Here is a 19914-nt window from a genome sequence, read left to right as displayed (position 1 = left end):
CATTGTGTTCAAAAAAGTATTTCCGTCTCTGTCAGAGTTATTGATGGCTCCTTAATATCCTCGGGGCCCATTCGAGATGAAACTATTCCTTTAAGAACAACTACTAATAGTATTCATTCCGAATTTCTTGTATTTGATGTTATCACATCTCCTCTTTATCCAATTATACTAGGAATCGACTGGTTAAGGACTCACAACCCCCAAATTACATGGTCTCCCTTCTCTCTCACCTTTAGCTCTGCATATTGTAAGGGAACATGTTTACAACACATCCCCATTTTACAAGTTACTGAAGAACCAATTATACCTTCCGTCTATTCTGAGTTCACTGATGTATTTAGTAAAAAGGAAGCTGAGACACTTCCACCTCATCGACCCTATGATTGTCCAATTGACCTCGTTCCTGGTGCTCCTGTCCCTTTTGGGCACATTTATCCTCTCTCCGAATCAGAGTTAAAAACCCTCAAGGAATACCTGGATGAAAACCTCCGTAAGGGGTTCATTAGACCTTCCAGCTCACCGGCTGCTTCCAGCATGTTTTTTGTAAGAAACAAGGACCAGACTATACGTCCCATCATAGATTACAGATCTTTAAACAAAATAACCGTCAAAAATCGTTATCCTCTTCCCCTGATAAACGAGTTGATCGAAAGGTTAAGAACAGCTACCATCTACACTAAACTTGACCTTCGTGGGCCATATAACCTTGTTAGAATCAAAGCCAATGATGAATGGAAAACTGCGTTCAGGACCCGATATGGCCTTTACGAGTATCTTGTTATGCCCTTCGGGCTCTGTAACGCCCCTGCAACCTTTCAGCATTTCATAAACGACATCTTCAGGGATCTTCTAGATGTATGTGTTATCATTTACTTAGATGATATACTTATATACTCTAACAGTCTCGAGGAACACAGGAAACACGTGAGATGGGTGTTATCCAGACTAAGAACTCACAAGTTATACGCTAAACTAGAAAAATGTATTTTCGATGTTAATGAAATTACCTTCTTAGGGTACATTATCTCACTTCATACAATAAGAATGGATACTTCCAAAATAGATTGGATTCTCAATTGGTCTACTCCTACTAATGTAAAGGACTTGCAACGTTTTCTTGGGTTTGCCAACTTCTATAGGAAATTCATTAAAAATTACTCCGATGTTGCTCATCCACTTAATCTGCTTAACAGCAATAAACATCCCTTTGCTTGGAACGAAAAGGCTCAAGCAGCCTTCGATGAACTAAAGAGAAGGTTTACAACTGCTCCTATTCTTCAACTTCCGAATCCTGCATTTCTCTACGTCCTGGAAACGGATGCTTCAGAAACAGCTATCGGAGCGGTCCTCTCTCAACACCAAACACCTCAAGATCCTCTCCATCCAGTTGCCTTTTTCTCACGATCCATGTCTCCTGCTGAAAAAAATTACCCTATAGGAGAAAAAGAATTATTGAGTATTAAAGCAGCCTTCGAAACCTGGCGGCATATTCTTGAAGGGACACAAACTCCTGTAATAGTATATACTGACCACAGAAACCTTGAATATCTTCATTCTAACAAAACTCTTTCGGCCAGACAAGTCAGATGGAATCTTTTCTTTGCTCGGTTTAATTTTCAAATTATTTATAGACCCGGACCCAGAAACAAAAAGGCGGATGCCCTGTCCAGAATCCACCAAGGTCCTCCTTTAATTGGAACTCCTCCATCTAAAGTTATTGGTATCATATCATCATTAATAGATGACATTAAAAATCTCAAAGAAGAAGCTCTTGAACTTCCCAAAACAAACAAACTAACAAAGAAAGACGGTATCTACTATTTCAAGAACAGAATTTATATTCCTCCCATATTTAGGAATAAAATACTCGACTTAATTCACGATTCTCCTTTGGCGGGTCATCCTGGTATAAAAAAGACACTAGAGTTATCTACAAGATATTATTGGTGGCCTCGCCAGGACAAAACCATCGAATCCTATGTCAAAACCTGTTCAACCTGTCAGAGATCCAAGTCTGAACATCATCAACCATTTGGTCAATTATTGAACCTACCTATCCCTGAAAGACCTTGGCAGTCCATTTCGATGGACTTCTTGGTAGAACTCCCTCCTTCTCAACATCATACCACCATTTTAGTAGTGGTAGACCGCTTCACAAAAATGTCCCATTTTATTCCCTTGAAGAAGTTGCCCTCTTCATCTGAACTTGCTAAAGTATTCATCGACAATATAATGAAACTTCATGGACTTCCTGATGAAATCATATCAGACAGAGGAACGCAGTTCACCTCCAAATTCTGGAACGAGATGTGTTCCTCCCTCCATATTCAACGCAAATTATCTTCAGCCTATCATCCCCAAACCAATGGGCAAACAGAAAGAGTCAACCAATGTGTTGAACAATACTTACGATGTTATTGCTCTTACTTACAAGATGATTGGATCACATGGTTGCCGATGGCAGAATTTTCGTACAACAACTCTATTCACGCCAGTAGTAAAATGACTCCTTTCTTCTCAAACTTTGGGTTCCATCCCTCTTCATTTCCTGACCTAAAACTTCCTTCTTCTAACCCCAACGTCTCAAATCAGAACGCTTTCATGTCTTCCCTTTTCCTCAGATTACGTGAAAATCTTAAACTCGCGTCGTTAACTCAAAAGAAGTTTTTCGATGCTAAAAGACAACCTCCTCCTGCTTATCAAATAGGTGATCTTGTATGGCTCTCCTCAAAAAACATTGTCACCAACCGTTCCCTCGAAGAAACTAAGTTCCCTCTTCCTTGGTCCTTTCCAAATATTGTCAATCATCAACAAAAACGTGGTTAAATTGAAGCTTCCACCTAATTTAAAACTTCATCCTGTCTTCCATGTTTCCTTGCTTAAACCTCACCTCTCCGACCCTTTCCTAAGGGATCCTATTACTACTCCTGATCCTATTTTGGTACAAGGTGAAAAGGAATACGAGATCCAAAGGATCCTAGATTCGCGGATCCATCGTGGCTCCCTACAATATCTCGTTAGGTGGAAGGGTTACGGAATTGATGAGGATACTTGGGTTAACTCCACCGTAGTCCATGCAAACAGGCTAATTACCGCGTTTCATAAACGCTACTCATCTAAACCTCGTTGATAGCACCCTGTGGCTGCTTCTTACGGGGGGGGGGGGTACTGTCAGTCCCTACCTGCCGGCATCCGCTACCCTGAGACTTCCGGGTAGACGGAGCTCGGCCACACCCCCTTCTCTGACGCGGTCTCCCCCACGCTACATAGGGAGACCGCGCCAACGTCAAAACGCTGGATTATTGAAAGCCTCCCCGCGAAAGTTTGAATCTACAAACAATTCTAATTACCTTCTCTGTGTACCGGAACCGGACTGGAAAACGCTGACCTACCTTCTCCTCTCCTCGACCACGGAATTGACTAAGGACTTCTCTCTTACCTGCAAAAGCTTCATTCTCTCTGGGAACAAAACATCACAGAACCTGGACTGCCACCCCTACAAAGCTAAGTAGTACTCATCATCCTAAATTGGATTCTGACTGCTCTGCAATTCTGCCTACTCTCTATTGCTTCAATCTAACTAATTATCCTGCAGCCTATTGACTAATTCTGCCTTGGAAGTCCCTCTCTGCTATGGACTAACTATTGCCTTCACCTAAATTAACTGCAAGTTCTGCTGCTGCTTATCTTCTGCCAAATATTTAAAGATACGGTACACGTACTAAGTAATTCTTTATTTCATTTTTCTCCATTAAATCAAATAATCAGTTATCTGCAGTTGTGTTCCATATTGTTACGAAGTAAGCATTACAGGGACCTACCACACCTCTACGCCACTAACTTTCAACCCATCCTGACCACTATACGCAGAGACCTGGAGGAATGGACCAAGGTCCACCTCTCCTGGTTTGGCCGCATTGGAGTGCTGAAGATGAACATCCTACCCAGGGTGCTCTATCTGTCCCAGACACTCCCAATACACATACCCGAGGCCTTTTTCACAGCACTGTGCTCCATGGCCCTCAGGTTTACGTGGCACAACCTGAAGGCACGGATCAAACACGACACACTCACGCTACCCAAACGGAAGGGGGGCCTGGCCCTCCCAGACTTCCAGGTCTACTATAAAGCTACACACCTCCAAAAGATAGTGGAATGGTCCAAGACAGGGGTACACAAGCTGTGGAAGGAAGTAGAGTCAGACCAGATAACCAGGCCGATAGAGCTCCTACCATGGCTAGACCACCAGCAAGGTAGACAGCTGGCTAACTCACACACCCTCATTAGAGCGACACTGCGGATCTGGCACAAACTGGGGACATCCTCCTCCCTCACCACGCCCATCTCCCCACTCCTCCCCCTGACCCACAACGACGCCTTTCCACCCGGGCTAGACGTCGGCCCGTTCCAACGTATGCTGGGAAAATCACTACCTAGACTCTGCCATGCCACCACCAACGGCACAGTACAGACACTCGAGTCCCTGATGCCTGCAGATAGGCCGACGTTCATGACGCGGTTCAAATATAGGCAACTACTAGACTTCCTACTAACCACCACTGGGGACGTTTATGCCCACAGGCCACTCACAGACTTCGAAATGCTCTGCCAAGACCCAGACCCACTGGTCAGGGGGCTGTCAACGCTCTATGCCCTCCTAATGGAAACGAGGAGGCTACCCCCACAGAGCTACATGGGTAAATGGGAAACAGACTCTCGCCAGCCCAATGGGAAAAGATCTGTACCCTCTCCCTTCACTGTGCGACATCCAGCGGCATACAGGAAACGGCATACAAAGTGCTATCCTGCTGGTACCGCACGCCCCAGGCCACCCACTTCTATGACCCTACCACCACTGACAACTGTTGGAGATGTGAGAGAGCACAGGGCACTTTCTTCCACATCTGGTGGACATGCCCCTTGATCCAACCCTACTGGACAGCGATCCACGCGATCGTCACACGGTTCTCTGACACACCGCCCCGACTAGACCCAGCAGTCTTCCTCCTGCACCACACCACCACCCGTAGTTCAGCCTATAAAAAATCCTTGACGATCAGGATACTAAACACCGCCAAAAGCCTAATCCCACTGTATCGGAAACAACAAACCCCGCCACCAGTATCCGCTTGGATCAGGCGCATGGAAGAGCTCAGGACGCTGGAGGAGCTTGCCTCACATGCAGAGGGGAGAGAACAGTCATACATGACGACGTGGACACACTGGATACTGACCACAGCAGACCCCGACTTCCAAACACTCCTCACAGACTGACCAGACATACAAAGCGGACAAGGACCAGACAGACGTGCAGATGGGAAAGGGACAGACCACATTATATCACACTTAGTGCATCGAGAGAGGTAGGGAGAATCCGGAGCAACGAGTGACCTGCGGTAGAGGTTGAAGGGGGGACGACTGAGACTAACCCATTAAGCATAGCGACTGAGGACATAGGCTTGGCCCAGACAGGGAAACGGGAGCATCCAGAACCATAGGGCGTCGGTAGCACCTACCCAAACTCCTGGTATCTCCCCCCCCTTCCCCCCTCCCTCCCTCCCCCCCCCCCCCCTCCGATTCTTCCAATGGAACTAAGCTGATATGTTCACTTCTAAATAACAAAAAAGTAGAACGGGTATCTTCTACTGCAAGGCATGCTATTCTGAAAATGGAGGCATCTCAGATGATTATTGCATGCCAAAAGTGGGAGAAAGACTTAAATATCACAATAATTAGGGGGAAATGGTGTGCAGTACTGCCTAGAGCTTGCAAAATCATACACTGTTTGAATTTATTAGAAACCTTGTTTAAAGTCATCAATAGATGGTATCTTGTCCCCACCAGAGTAGCCAGCATGTATAGTTTAAGTTCACCGTTATGCTGGAGGTGTAAATAGAATCCGGATTAAACTGTGGCAGGAAGTATTTGATATTCTTGAAAACTTACTAGGTAAGCCTATTCCTAAGTCCCCTGAGAATGCTTTATTACACTTAAATATTGAGTCTTTACAGCAGAAAGACTACTAGACTTCCTACTAACCACCACTGGGGACGTTTATGCCCACAGGCCACTCACAGACTTCGAAATGCTCTGCCAAGACCCAGACCCACTGGTCAGGGGGCTGTCAATGCTCTATGCCCTCCTAATGGAAACGAGGAGGCTACCCCCACCGAGCTACATGGGTAAATGGGAAACAGACCTGGGTGCCATACTCTCGCCAGCCCAATTGGGAAAAGATCTGTACCCTCTCCCTTCACTGTGCGACATCCAGCGGCATACAGGAAACGGCATACAAAGTGCTATCCTGCTGGTACCGCACGCCCCAGGCCACCCACTCCTATGACCCTACCACCACTGACAACTGTTGGAGATGTGAGAGAGCACAGTGCACTTTCTTCCACATCTGGTGGACATGCCCCTTGATCCAACCCTACTGGACAGCGATCCACGCGATCGTCACACGGTTCTCTGACACACCGCCCCGACTAGACCCAGCAGTCTTCCTCCTGCACCACACCACCACCCGTAGTTCAGCCTATAAAAAATCCTTGACGATCAGGATACTAAACACCGCCAAAAGCCTAATCCCACTGTATCGGAAACAACAAACCCCGCCACCAGTATCCGCTTGGATCAGGCGCATGGAAGAGCTCAGGACGCTGGAGGAGCTTGCCTCACATGCAGAGGGGAGAGAACAGTCATACATGACGACGTGGACACACTGGATACTGACCACAGCAGACCCCGACTTCCAAACACTCCTCACAGACTGACCAGACATACAAAGCGGACAAGGACCAGACAGACGTGCAGATGGGAAAGGGACAGACCACATTATATCACACTTAGTGCATCGAGAGAGGTAGGGAGAATCCGGAGGGACGAGTGACCTGCGGTAGAGGTTGAAGGGGGGACGACTGAGACTAACCCATTAAGCATAGCGACTGAGGACATAGGCTTGGCCCAGACAGGATAACGGGAGCATCCAGAACCATAGGGCGTCAGTAGCACCTACCCAAACTCCTGGTATCTCCCCCCCCTTCCCCCCTCCCTCCCTCCCCCCCCCCTCCGATTCTTCCAATGGAACTAAGCTGATATGTTCACTTCTAAATAACAAAAAAGTAGAACGGGTATCTTCTACTGCAAGGCATGCTATTCTGAAAATGGAGGCATCTCAGATGATTATTGCATGCCAAAAGTGGGAGAAAGACTTAAATATCACAATAATTAGGGGGAAATGGTGTGCTGCCTAGAGCTTGCAAAATCATACACTGTTTGAATTTATTAGAAACCTTGTTTAAAGTCATCAATAGATGGTATCTTGTCCCCACCAGAGTAGCCAGCATGTATAGTTTAAGTTCACCGTTATGCTGGAGGTGTAAATAGAATCCGGATTAAACTGTGGCAGGAAGTATTTGATATTCTTGAAAACTTACTAGGTAAGCCTATTCCTAAGTCCCCTGAGAACGCTTTATTACACTTAAATATTGAGTCTTTACAGCAGAAAGAGATGGTTATCTATATCCACTTTATGATTGCTGTTAAAATAACAATAGCACGTAATTGGAAGAATTCACTCCCTTTCTCCTCAGATAAGCCGATATCGCAAGTAGAATGGAATCCGAATTAGATAGGATACAAGGAAAATGTTTTCCAAAGAAAAAAGTCTATAATGCTTTTTGGTTAGAGAAACTAAATTGTGAGTGTATGGGCACCTTCTGGGTGAATGACTATGCAGGATCCAGTTGATTTTCAACTTTCCTGCGTAGGGGTTAAAAATGAACACAGAACAATGAGAATAACAGATTGACTGGCATGAGAATGGTTGTATAGTTTGTCGATTTTTATGATGTTTATCAAGTGTAGTACTAGATAAGAGCACACTATCAATTATACGGTTACAAAAGTAGAAGTGCTCTCAATTAGAAAAACTCGGGTCAATATAGATGCTAGTATGAACACTCGGAGCATTGTAATTTATTTATGTATGAATTTTTTTATATGGATGTATATGTAAATTTGTCTTGTCAATTTATAATGAAAAATAATAAAAAATTAAGAATAAAAAAAAAATGTGTAAATTGCCCGATTTGTCCAGAATTTGCCATACTCAAAATGAATCCATGGATCCAACCTGCCCTGTGTCAACAGTTTAGGTTAGTCAAGGTTGGTTCAAAATTTTTAGCACACTTTTGGCTATTACAACCTACCAGAGTATTATTGATGACCCTTTCCAACCATAACCTACCAATAATCTAATGGCAATAGTCCAGCATCATAATATTCCAATAATAAGTTCAGGTTATGCCAATGATCTCCACACTCACCAGATCGCAATGCAGTACAGCATATTTGAGATGTGATGGAGTGGGACAAAAAAAATATTGTTAGTTAAGTCTTTATAATATGGAGGAAGGTGGTTATCCATCTTCAAATTATCTTTGTGTATCAAGCCAAAATGTAAAGTCAAGATAGTTCTACTTACTTTGAATTTATGCTCTCTTTCTTTAGTGACTTTGGTTAGTAATTTTGCTTTCTGGCGATTTAATGCATCAACTAACGCATCACATTGAGCAACCAAGCAGGCTTCATACTCCAAACCGTTTTCCTATAAATATAGTTAAACATAGTTATAGTTATAGAAAATTAGAGAAATTTTAGATACAACTGCAGTTCAAACAATAAGATTGTGTTTTAAATTTATTATTTCCACTAAATGTACTTCTGACAAATTCTAGGTCTCAGAGTAAAAATGCAGTAAAAGAAAACCAGCATGTAAGCAACACTCAACATGCATGTACAAAAGCAGAATAGCTTGCCCTATAGGATGATGATGGTACCTATCAGATTAGTTTGTAGTTACTTGTGCAACCAATTGTGCCTTTCAATAACTTCACTGTATGTTTAAAGGGGAACTAAACATGAAATTTTGGGGAATCATAGATTTTCTGAATGAGGCATTGCTGTTATCTTTCTAGATATGGTGAGCAATTACTCACTGGACCTGGTCCTAATAGTTGAATGGTTACTCCAAACAAAAAAGTGTTTTAATCTAGCATTTTTTTAGGGTGAAGCACTCCTAACAGCCATGACCCCTAGCTCCAATGTTGTGAAGGTCAGGTAGGACATTTAAAGATTTAAGGGACACCTTAGTCACCAAAACAAATTTAGCTGAAGGAAACAGTTGAAGTGTATAGATCATGATCCTGCAGTCTCAATTCTCAAATCTCTGCAATTTAGGAGGTAAATCCATTTTGTTTCTGTCCATGCAGCCCTAGTCACACCTCCCCTGGCTGTGACTCACACACCATGCATGACGAGGAACAACAGCTGTTTGAGCAAATTGAGAAAGCTGCAAGTCCTTTAAGTACATAAATTCAAAACAAAAAATGAAAGTGTAGGTACATTACAAACTGAAATGGGGGTGTTAGTTAATGAAGACCAGGAAAAGGCAGAAATTTTAAATAACTATTTCTCATCTGTATATATTAAGGAAGAACCCATGGCAATAGATGTGCAAATGATTGCTGCTAAAACATGCAGACAAATTGTAATTGGTTAACTCAAGACAAGGTGCTACAGCAACTAAAGAAAGTTAATAAAAACAAAGCTCCAGGGCCTGACGTTATTCATCCACAAGTACTTAAGGAACCAAGTGTAGAAATAAGTGAACCTTTGTTTTTAATCTTCTTTCAGGAAGTGTTCCGGAGGATTGGAGGAAGGTGGATGTGGTTCCTATATTCAAAAAGGGTTCAAAAGCCTTGCCTGGAAATTATAGACCTGTGAGCTGAACTTCTGGGGCTGGAAATGTATTTAAAAAATGTTATGAAGGGATAATATTCAAGAATTCCTTGAAAAGAACATGGTTATCAGCAAAAATCAGCATGGTTTCATGAAGCACAGGCAGGGCCGGATTAACATAGGTGCTGATGGAGCTGCAGCTCCAGGCCCATGCCATGGAATAGGCCCATTGATTTACACACTAGTGACATGGGGACCTTGGGAGTCATGGGGACATAGACACATGGGAATACTGGGGGACACAGGGAGACATGGGACATTGAGACACTGTGATACATAGGGTCACTGGGAGACCTGGGGACACAACACTAGGGGACACTTGGAGACACTGGGAGACATGGGGCACTGAGACATGAGGCACTGAGACATGGGGCACTGAGACACGCAGGGACACTGAGATCTGGGGTAATCAACACATGGGGACACTGAGTCACAAGGGCACTGGGAGACTTGAGACACTGAAAGCAATCCCATCTATACAGCAGAATCAAACCAAGTAGGTTATTTTACAGCATTTTCTCTTATGCCACTCCTTGTGATTTGGATCATGTGATGCCACCCATACATAATTAATTATGCAAATTAGTAAGGCCGATATGTTTATCCAAGAAAGGTGGCAACTCTAGCTACTTTTCACATACTCTTGCTTAAGTATGGAAACTTAAGAGGGATGTATGGGAACAACATTTGTGTGGACTGGCTGACCATGAATATAGTTAAGGTAATGCTGATTTTGGTCTCTCTAACACTGTGGCATCTTCCCTTTCTTCTATGCTCACTACATACAGCTTTTCTCTGTCCCAGACTATATACCAGGAGCTTCTACCTGCTAGTAAGGAGACAAGTGGATCAGCAAGTGCTAGGGGACAGTCCTTAGAAAGCGTTGAGCATTGTTAGACTCATTTATGTCAAGCTCAGGGTGTTGTCTGTATAGTATGCCTTTAGTTGGGCCAGCCTGCATGATTGGCAGGCAGCTTGACAATCATTAATGCAAGTGTGGCCTTCCAATTCTTTGGGCAGACATGCGCTCTTTTTGGGTATGTTCGGTCCTTTTGGCAGGTTACGTAATTTGTGTCAGTGGCACACCCTTTTACCATGCCCATTTACTTCCTGCTTCACTGGACACTGCTGTTAGGGGTTGTGACGAAATGCACTTCACCACTTGGTCCTGGAGAGGCCTGCTTGCCATCCTGTTGCCTTGTGACTATGGCCCCTGGGAATTATTGCCATTTAAAAAGTCTGTTTGGGCTAATTGGATTTTGGGACACTTTTTCTGCCCCTTTGGATTCATGGGAAGGTGTGCCTCTTCCCCTCCCCCGTTTCCATTGTTCTCCAGGAGGGCGTTGACCAAGCGACCCTGCCAGACCAGTTGGAATTGGCTGCTTTAACCCTCCTCGGTCAAAAAGGTTTAAACCACTGGAGGGAATAGTATGATTTTTGGATATGTGTGTATATGGAGTATGCTGAGTTAGAATATGTAACCTTTATTCATATTGCATGTATACTTTTAAAGTTATAAGAATTGTATAAAAACTGTATTTTCCTGCCTGTGATAATTACATTAGCCCATTGTGTACAGTAATTATATCACAGACAGAGGGTAGGCTTTTGTTGGAATGAATCGCAGTGTTTAACCGTATTATAATGTATTTGATTGGCTGTGCCACAAAACCATGTGGGTGGTAACATTGTGTAACAACTTGCATAAAAGACAATAAACCCTCAGACTGCTGAGTTCCTGTTTTACCCTCAACATAGAGCCTCGTCTCATGTGTGGGGGAAAAGGCTGCATCTACACTAGGGATTGCTATACCCTGTATACTCCCTTGGCTACAAATTACAATCACTAAGCTCTTTAAAGAGCTTGTTCCTGCTTTGCTCTCTGGAGGAAGAGAGGTTTGGTCTGCAGTGCTTATGGTGTCGAGTGGAGTGCTTGGATCCCTCGGGAAGCACTAGGAGCATCCATCAACGGAGGAACTCGGTTGGAGTACTTGGAGCTCCGTTACAGGGGTTATGGATTTACTTGAAAGATGAAAACATAAATTAGTAAAAGATTATCATAGGGTATGTGTTTTTTTATAGCTGCTGTTTTCTTTCCCTCAGCACCATCTTCATCAGATACATGACGCTTGGGAGTGTTTTAGTGTTTTTGGTCAATAAGATTCTGTAATTAGCCCACTGGGCTGTTAATCTGGCCATGAGCACAGGTCATGTCAAACTAACTTGATTGCATTCTACGAAGAAGTAAGTAGAAGTATAGATCAGGGTGTTGCAGTGGATGTGATCTATTTGGATTTTGCCAAGGCATTTGATACGGTTCCACACAATAGATTAGTGTTCAAACGCAAAGAAATCGGTCTAGATGAAAATTCTTGTTCTTTGGTAGAACATTGGCTTAAAGAGTTTTTTTCAGGCTGGACTGTGAGGTGGCAAGTGGTGTCCCTTGGGGTTCAGTTCTGGGACCCCTTCTATTTAAGCATTGAAAGTCTTGTTTCAGTGTTTGCAGATGACACGAAACTCTGTAAAGTAATATAATGTGAGCAAGATATTACTTTGCTGCAGCGGGATTTAGATAGACTGGGGGACTGGGCACTCAAATGGCAGATTAAATTTAATGTTGAAAAATGCAAAGATATGCACTTTGGCGTAAAGAATGCACAAACAACGTATACCCTTAATGGAAGCAAATTAGGGATAACAACACAGGAAAAGGGCTTGGGAATTGTTATAGACAACAAACTATGCAACAATGTGCAATGTCAATCAGCAGTGGCTAAGGCCAGTAAGGTATTGTCATGCATGAAAAAGGGCATTAATTCTCTGGATTAGAATATCATTTTGCCTCTTTATAAATCACTGGTTAGACCACATCTTAAAAATGCTGTGCAATTTTGGGCATCTGTTCTAAAGAAGGATATTATGGCACGAGAAAAAGAGGGGATATGCTAACAGTATACAAATATATTCGGGGCCAATACAAACCATTGTTTGGAAATCTATATCTAAAGGATACAAGGTTATGCGTTTAGAATTGAAGAAAGAAGATTTCATCTAAGGCAAAGGAAAGGTTTTTTTTACTGTAAGAACAATAAGGATGTGGAATTCTCTGCCTGAAGAAGTGGTTTTATTAGAGTCCATACAGATGTTCAAACAGCAACAAGATGCATACTTGCAAAAACAGAATATTCAAGGATATAATTTTTCAATGTAGGGTAATAGCTTCTTAATCCAAGGATAAATCGGACTGCCATTCTGTGGTCAAGAAGGATTTTTTTTCCCTAGTTTGTTGCAAAATGTAAGTGCTTCAAACTGCATGTTTTTTTTTTATGGGATCAACATCAAAAAACAAATGTCAGGAAGGCTTAACTTGATGGACGCAAGTCTCTTTTCAGCTATGTAGCATGAAAAAAAAATGTTTTCACTTTCAATTAGATGTAACTTACATTAAAAGTTCTTATTGCCTGCTCTCTAAAGTGAACTTTAACCATACACAGAATGCTTCTGTGAGGTCTAGCAAGCTATCAACAGTGCAGGGGATAATACATTTTAAATTAAATAGAAATTTCAATGAAGGAAGTATAAACATTTGCTGACTCTTTACAGGAAGTGTTTGGGAAGGATGTGCAAGTCACATGCAGGGAGGTGTGACTGGGGTGCATAAATAAAGTGATTTAGTGGTAGATAATTGAGCAGTGACACTGCAGGGAAATGATCTATACACCAAAACTGTTTCAATAAGCTAAAGTTGTTTTGGTGACTATAGTGTCCCTTAAAGAACAGGACACACACAAAAAATACAGTATTACTGCATTTTACTTTTGTGTGTACTGTTCCATAATCTGTAATCTGTTTCTAATCCTGTGGCATCTTTATTTTTTAACACCTTATGGTTGGCGGGCTTTCAATGCCGTCCTTAAGGGGCTGGCTCTAAACGCTGGTTGGAAGCATGGAATGTCCTAGCCGTCCTTGACACCCACGTGGCCGTTCCAGTTTCCAAAACTGTAAAACTTGTAAAAAGTTAGTAAAAATTACATCTTTTTCAACCCCTTCAGTGCTGACCATAGCATTAACACTGTGAGCAGCCTGATTGTGACTTTTAGTACTTGTGTGTGTGTGTGTGTGTGTGTATCTCTCTCTCTCTCTCTCTCTCTCTCTCTCTCTATATATATATATATATATATATATAAAATATATAATTTTATTTTACCCTTTGTATCAGTTGCAGCAACCCAAATCTCCTTAACCCCTTCTCTGCTGCCGTGATCACTGTACTGTACCAGTATATCTGCTGTACAGTAACAAATCAGTGATCAGAGGGTGGTTTGTGTTTTCTCAGTTGAAGTCGTTTTTTATATATACATTCTCTGGTTAAAGGCCTGTCAGGTTAATATACATCTATATTAACCAAAAAGTACTAATACACAATCTGACGTGCTTTATAAAATATTATGCATTTATTCTACTTCAAAAGCAAACAATAATATATTTAACAGATGGTATTTCTTTACAATTTTACATAGATTGAGAGGTTTTTTGTTTTTTTAATAGTCGTCTTTGTATCAGCAAGTCAGGGACACACCAGGAGAGGAGAGCGGATCGTAGGAGAAAGAGAGCGTGGTCCTTTGTCCTCAGTTCTTTATAGGCAAAATTACATCATAACTATTAATTTAAACAATCTCCATATAAGGACCCTACCCCCAATCTCCCTATCCCACACATTCCAGAGTCCTCATGGTACAGAATAGCAAACACCATCTGTTCTTTTTAACACATTAGACATCCACACCTTAATATGTATTTGTATAGTAACATATAGAATATGTAATATTCTACATTTCCCTCTGTTTATGATTTACCAATAAACCATAACAACATTTTATTTACCTGTCTATTCATATATCATTCGTATCACATTCGTCATATCACAGTCATTGGGTATAAGAAGAGATGTGTTCATAGCTACCTGGTACACGAGATTCCTTGGAAGTATGGTGTATTACCCGATTTACAGTTTCCTTTAGTGCAGGCCTGTCCAACCTGCCCCCCCCCCCAGATGTTGCTGAACTACAACTCCCATGATTCTTTCAATGAAACAGATAGCCAGGGAATCATGGGAGTTGTAGTTCTGCAACATCTGGGGGGCTGCAGGTTGCACAGCCCTGCTTTAGTGTATTCTCCTTCATGAACTTTGGTTATGAAAACATGAATGATAAATAGTTTCAACTTGGTTATTTAAACATATTATTTTGGAATCAAAATAAAGACAACTAGAATGATCTACCTGCTCAGGTTCAGTATTCTTATTATAAGAAACAAAATCTCGATATTGTAATTTCTAAAATAATAATTGTGTGTTACTAATAGGAATCCCTAACACCAACATTGAAAATAGCAGTTTTTCAATACCAGAAATTAGTATTAAAGACCCAAAAGCATGCAGCTCTATGGCTTGTCAGGCCGTCTATATCCTTTACTGTTTAATAGCAATTATTGTTTGTTTGCACCGGCCCAGTTAGGAAAGTCCCCCCCTGTTATAGTGCCACGTGCCCTTACTGTGTGTAATTTGGCCCTTATGGCGGGAACACATCCATAACCGACTGAGCCGAGTATCTCCCGATCTGTCACTGACGTCACTCGTCGGATTCCCTCAGGCGTTACCCCCTATTATCTTGCATTTTGCATATGATGTATGTCTGCCTTTATAAGGGGCTTGCCGCCCCCCTGATTAAACATTCCAGAGTTTTTAATTTATCTGAACTTTTGTCAGTGTGATTTACTTCAGCGTGCACGCATTCTATTTTAAGCAATCTGGACGGGGGCAGATACTCAAGCAAACACTTGGTTTGATCTAAAACAAATGCACCCCGTTAATAGTTGAATGTTGATGCACAACATAATCTGGACATGTAGAGGGAGGATGCCCGTTGTTCCATGTGGTGATGCTAGTCCGCCGATGAGTGGAAGGTATTATATGTATGTAACTGTGCAGGGTAATTGTCACGACTGAGACCGACATTGTATTATGACAGGCTGTCAGGTACAGGGCAACAAGAGATGCCCCACTTAACTAGAGGGCACGGCTGAAGAGCAGCTGAAAGGCTCCTTCACTCCCGGAGTGGGGCCCTGCCGCCATCACACTATGCAGCGGGAGGTATAGAGCGGGAGGTATGCAAAAGGAAAGAAAGTATATACAGAGTATCATCGCATCTCTAGGTGTTACCCAGTGACAAGTGAACCTTGGGAATAGGGGGAACAAACGTAAACATAAAAATGTTTACGTTTGTTCCCCCTATTCCCAAGGTTCACTTGTCACAGTAGATATCTCGGTATCCCAAACCAATAGGCCCCTTCGTTAAGCACACTCAGAGTATGGGACGATGGCTGACAACCCTCACAATATTCTCAATGAATGTCAAAGGCCTCAATAGCCCCCACAAACGTAGAATGGCTGCACGCGAGATAGCCCTATCCAAAGTGGCAATAGCGAGTCTATAAGAGACCCAATTCTGTAACCGCAACCCCCCTAACTTCCAAATTAAACAATATCCCCAAGCCTAGCATGCAATGGCCAGTACGAAATCCAAAGGGGTTTAAAAATATTTCCACAGGGACTGGATATTTTCCCTTACCAAACAGCATGCGAGTAAGGATGGGAGGTTGTTATTAGTGGGATCATTAAATGGCCTACAAATAACCGCGGCATCTCTGTACGCTCCGAACGATACACAAAAATCTTTCCTAAATATGGCCCTTCGCAAAATAGACCAGCACAAGCTAGGCCACACTGTGATATGTGGTGACTTTAATTGCACCCCGGACCCACACATGGCAGAATTCACCATAAACCTAAAAGCAAATCCATCTCCCTGGGAGAACATCTCTCCACCCTTCTACACACGCACGACTATAATGATGTGTGGCGCAACTTAAACCCTCGCATCAAGGATTACACATATTATTCGCAGGTCCATATGACCTATTCCAGAATTGACATCTGCCTCTTTGACAAACGCCCTATACCGCATTCAATTGGCACCATAACCTGGTCGGACCATTCACCCGTAATTATCACGATGAAAACACCTCACCCGGCCAGGGGGAGAGGCACATGGCGACTGAATGAGGCACGACTAGACAATCCACAACACCTCAACACATTAACAACTCACCTCACCAACTACTTCTCAGACCACGAACACTGCACAACCCAATAACCACTCAATGGATAGCACACAAGGTGGTTATGCGGGGACACCTTGTTCAGATTGGCTCCCTGGCAAAGGGAACTCAACGTAATGAACAAGCTAGCCTTGAACGGGAGATCTCAGCTCTAGAAACCAAACACAAAACCAATCCTACCAAAAAGATCCACTCGCCCCTACTCGCTACACTGATTAAGGCAGCTGAAAGCCAAACTTTCCTCCTTACACCTACTTACAGCTAAAAGGCAAACGTGCTACCTCAAACAAACTTACTACACAACAGGAAACAAAGCGGGCAAACGCTTAGCTTACAAACTAAAACAACAGTACATACAATCCAGAATAACCTACCTCACCTCTAAGGTGCAAAACTGTATCACCCTCAATACATTTTTAACGAACTAGCAGGATACTATGAAAACCTCTACCAGTTGGGCAACGACCCAGAGACCTATCAGCCAGCTTAGGAACAGATAGAATGCTTCTTGGACCAGGCGCAACTACCTCAGCTGATGCCAGGCCAGGGAATTAGGGAGCGCATTCCCACTTTTACAATGGCACGAAGCCATGGCGATCACCAAACAAGCCTCGAGAAGCTTATCACTCTGGTAGGCATTTTGTAAAATAATGATCAGGTGGTATCTGGTGCCCTACAGGTTGTCACGTATATAGGGTGTGTGTCAGATAAATGTTGGAGATGTGAAGAAGGGACAGGCACAATACTACATATATTTTGGGAGTGCCCCGCATTGGGCAACGACTGGAAGAGGGTGGGAGCTCTGATCTCCAACACAACACACTGTGTCCTCCCTTTCGACCCAAAATGTTACCTATTGCACATGATACCCGGTCTGATACACCACACCAACAGAAAGGTGGCACTAATATACTTACAGTAGCATAAATTAGTTCCACTGGAAGAGAAAACAGTGCCATCGCTAGAGAGTATATGCCAAAAGATTGACACTATCAGCTCTTTTATAAATAGCAAGCACAGTACAGGGATGTGAACACAGATATTCCAGAGACTGGGAATGCTGGCCGCAGGGACAGAGGACAGGGCCCAACAAGTAGTTAGACATAACCCAGGGAGCACATAAGCTAGAAGCGGCCACCAAACTCCAGTACGAGACAGACCCAAAATGAAAAAACGGATAGAAGCCAACTTACTGGATTACCGAGTAAACACCCCCGGGCTTGGGAACACCAACTCCAGGATAGGGTGATGAGTCAGAGACAATGTGAACCACTAACTCCCCCCTTGTTTACCTTGTAAATCTGTAAAAAAATCAGTTCTCCCTCCCCTCTTTCTTTCTGTATCCCCAATGTCGTTGATCGCATTATGAAAACTTCAATAAACATCAAACATTGAAAAATAAATAAATCTGTAGAATATTCAACTTTTATCAACAAACAAGCTTTTGCTACCTGTGATGAATCTGCGTTTCTTTTTAATGCCAAAGTAGCTTCCTGTAAATGTTGAACAGAGGGTGCGATACTTTATTTCCTCCAAACCTCGTTCCATATTTAGTAAATGTTCCTTACATTGTGGAAATTTAGTTGAGATTTTGAGAAACATTAAAATGCCAAACTATTGTTGCAAATTTCCCATCTAATAACAAAGGCTTTGATTGAAAATGATTCAATTGAAAGGGACTTGATGACTTAAAAACCTTATTTTTGCATTTTACCATTCTGGGAGAGAATACATTAACATTAACCTTAACATCACCACATCTCCCGTGATAATTTCTCAACATTATATAACATTGATAGTTTCCACTATCACTGTAGGTAGGATTGTCTAAATAGAAAACAAACATTTCTTCCGACCAATACACCTTTCCTAGTACACCTTGGGCGTTGTTTTGGGCGTGACCTACTACCCAAAAACTTTCCTTTCCTTTTCCATGTCATTACAGACAAGCTAATCTAAGTCTTTCCTTCCTGGATAGCTACAAGACTAAGCTTTACCATAATATCTGACATAACATAATCAGTTACCAGAAACATCATGTTAACTCTTACTGTTAACGATTCCCTAGATGCTCCTATTTCCCACATCCAAGGTATACCTGGAGTATTCTTTTTTTAAGAGGAATTCTGGCTCTAAATGTATAAGCCAATATTGAATAGTATGACGTATCTCACCACCTTGTCCTCGTGTTGTTAATGAAGTTTGTGCAACGTTCACATACATATCACCTGACCAATTTACCATTTCCTCTCCATTAACTACAATCATGATATATGCATTTTGTAATATGTTCAGTTCCCACGATCCTGTTTTTACATTATTTTATACAAATGAACCTTTGGTCCAACTAATTAAATCATTAGGACCTATTGTAATGTTTAAATTAATAACACTATCTCCTGTGAAATTAATTTGCACATTGCATACTTGTAGATATTTTGTCCCAAAACAAACATGACCTTTTAATACTTGTTCATTGTCTCTCTTTTTCTAATATTTCAGAATAATTCCTGATTAAAAATAATTTTGTTCACGACACTCTGGACGACTTACACCTCACAAAAACCGTGAGTAAAACACGACACACTGTGCTAGAAGGGAGAGGTAACGGGAACGTGAAAACCTTCCTCCTCTCTCCCGGACACACACACACTCGGACCCCTAAGGGGCACACCACCCATTCAACCCCAACCCCCAATCCACCTGGCAACAGAGCTGTAAGACCAAGTACCACCCATACCATAACCCTGCCACCCCCTCAACCCCTCCACCCCAACCCCAGACTGCCCACTCATCCGACCAGCCCACGACTCACGCCGCACCCTCCAACCAACTTTCTCCGAATAAAGAGAACCAGACCCGCAAGACTTTCACCACACAGCCCGCAGACGACCCACCACAACCAATGCCTAGGACAATCTCCTGTATATCGCT

General features: G+C 42.5%; 1 protein-coding gene across 3 annotated transcripts in view; it reads right to left on the bottom strand.

Moving 5' to 3' along the window:
* Positions 1–19914, bottom strand: part of TRIM67 (tripartite motif containing 67) — a 1164837-nt gene that overhangs the window by 867650 nt on the left and 277273 nt on the right. For all 3 annotated transcript variants that reach the window (XM_063443396.1, XM_063443397.1, XM_063443399.1), the window contains exon 3: positions 8486–8608. In XM_063443396.1, coding sequence (XP_063299466.1) covers positions 8486–8608 — 123 coding nt within the window. The remainder of the gene's footprint in view (positions 1–8485; positions 8609–19914) is intronic.

The sequence above is a fragment of the Pelobates fuscus genome, chromosome 2 (assembly GCF_036172605.1).
Source record: "Pelobates fuscus isolate aPelFus1 chromosome 2, aPelFus1.pri, whole genome shotgun sequence".
Taxonomy (NCBI): Eukaryota; Metazoa; Chordata; class Amphibia; order Anura; family Pelobatidae; genus Pelobates; species Pelobates fuscus.
Note: the sequence above shows the minus strand (reverse complement) of the source record. Positions and strands in the feature narration are given on the sequence as shown.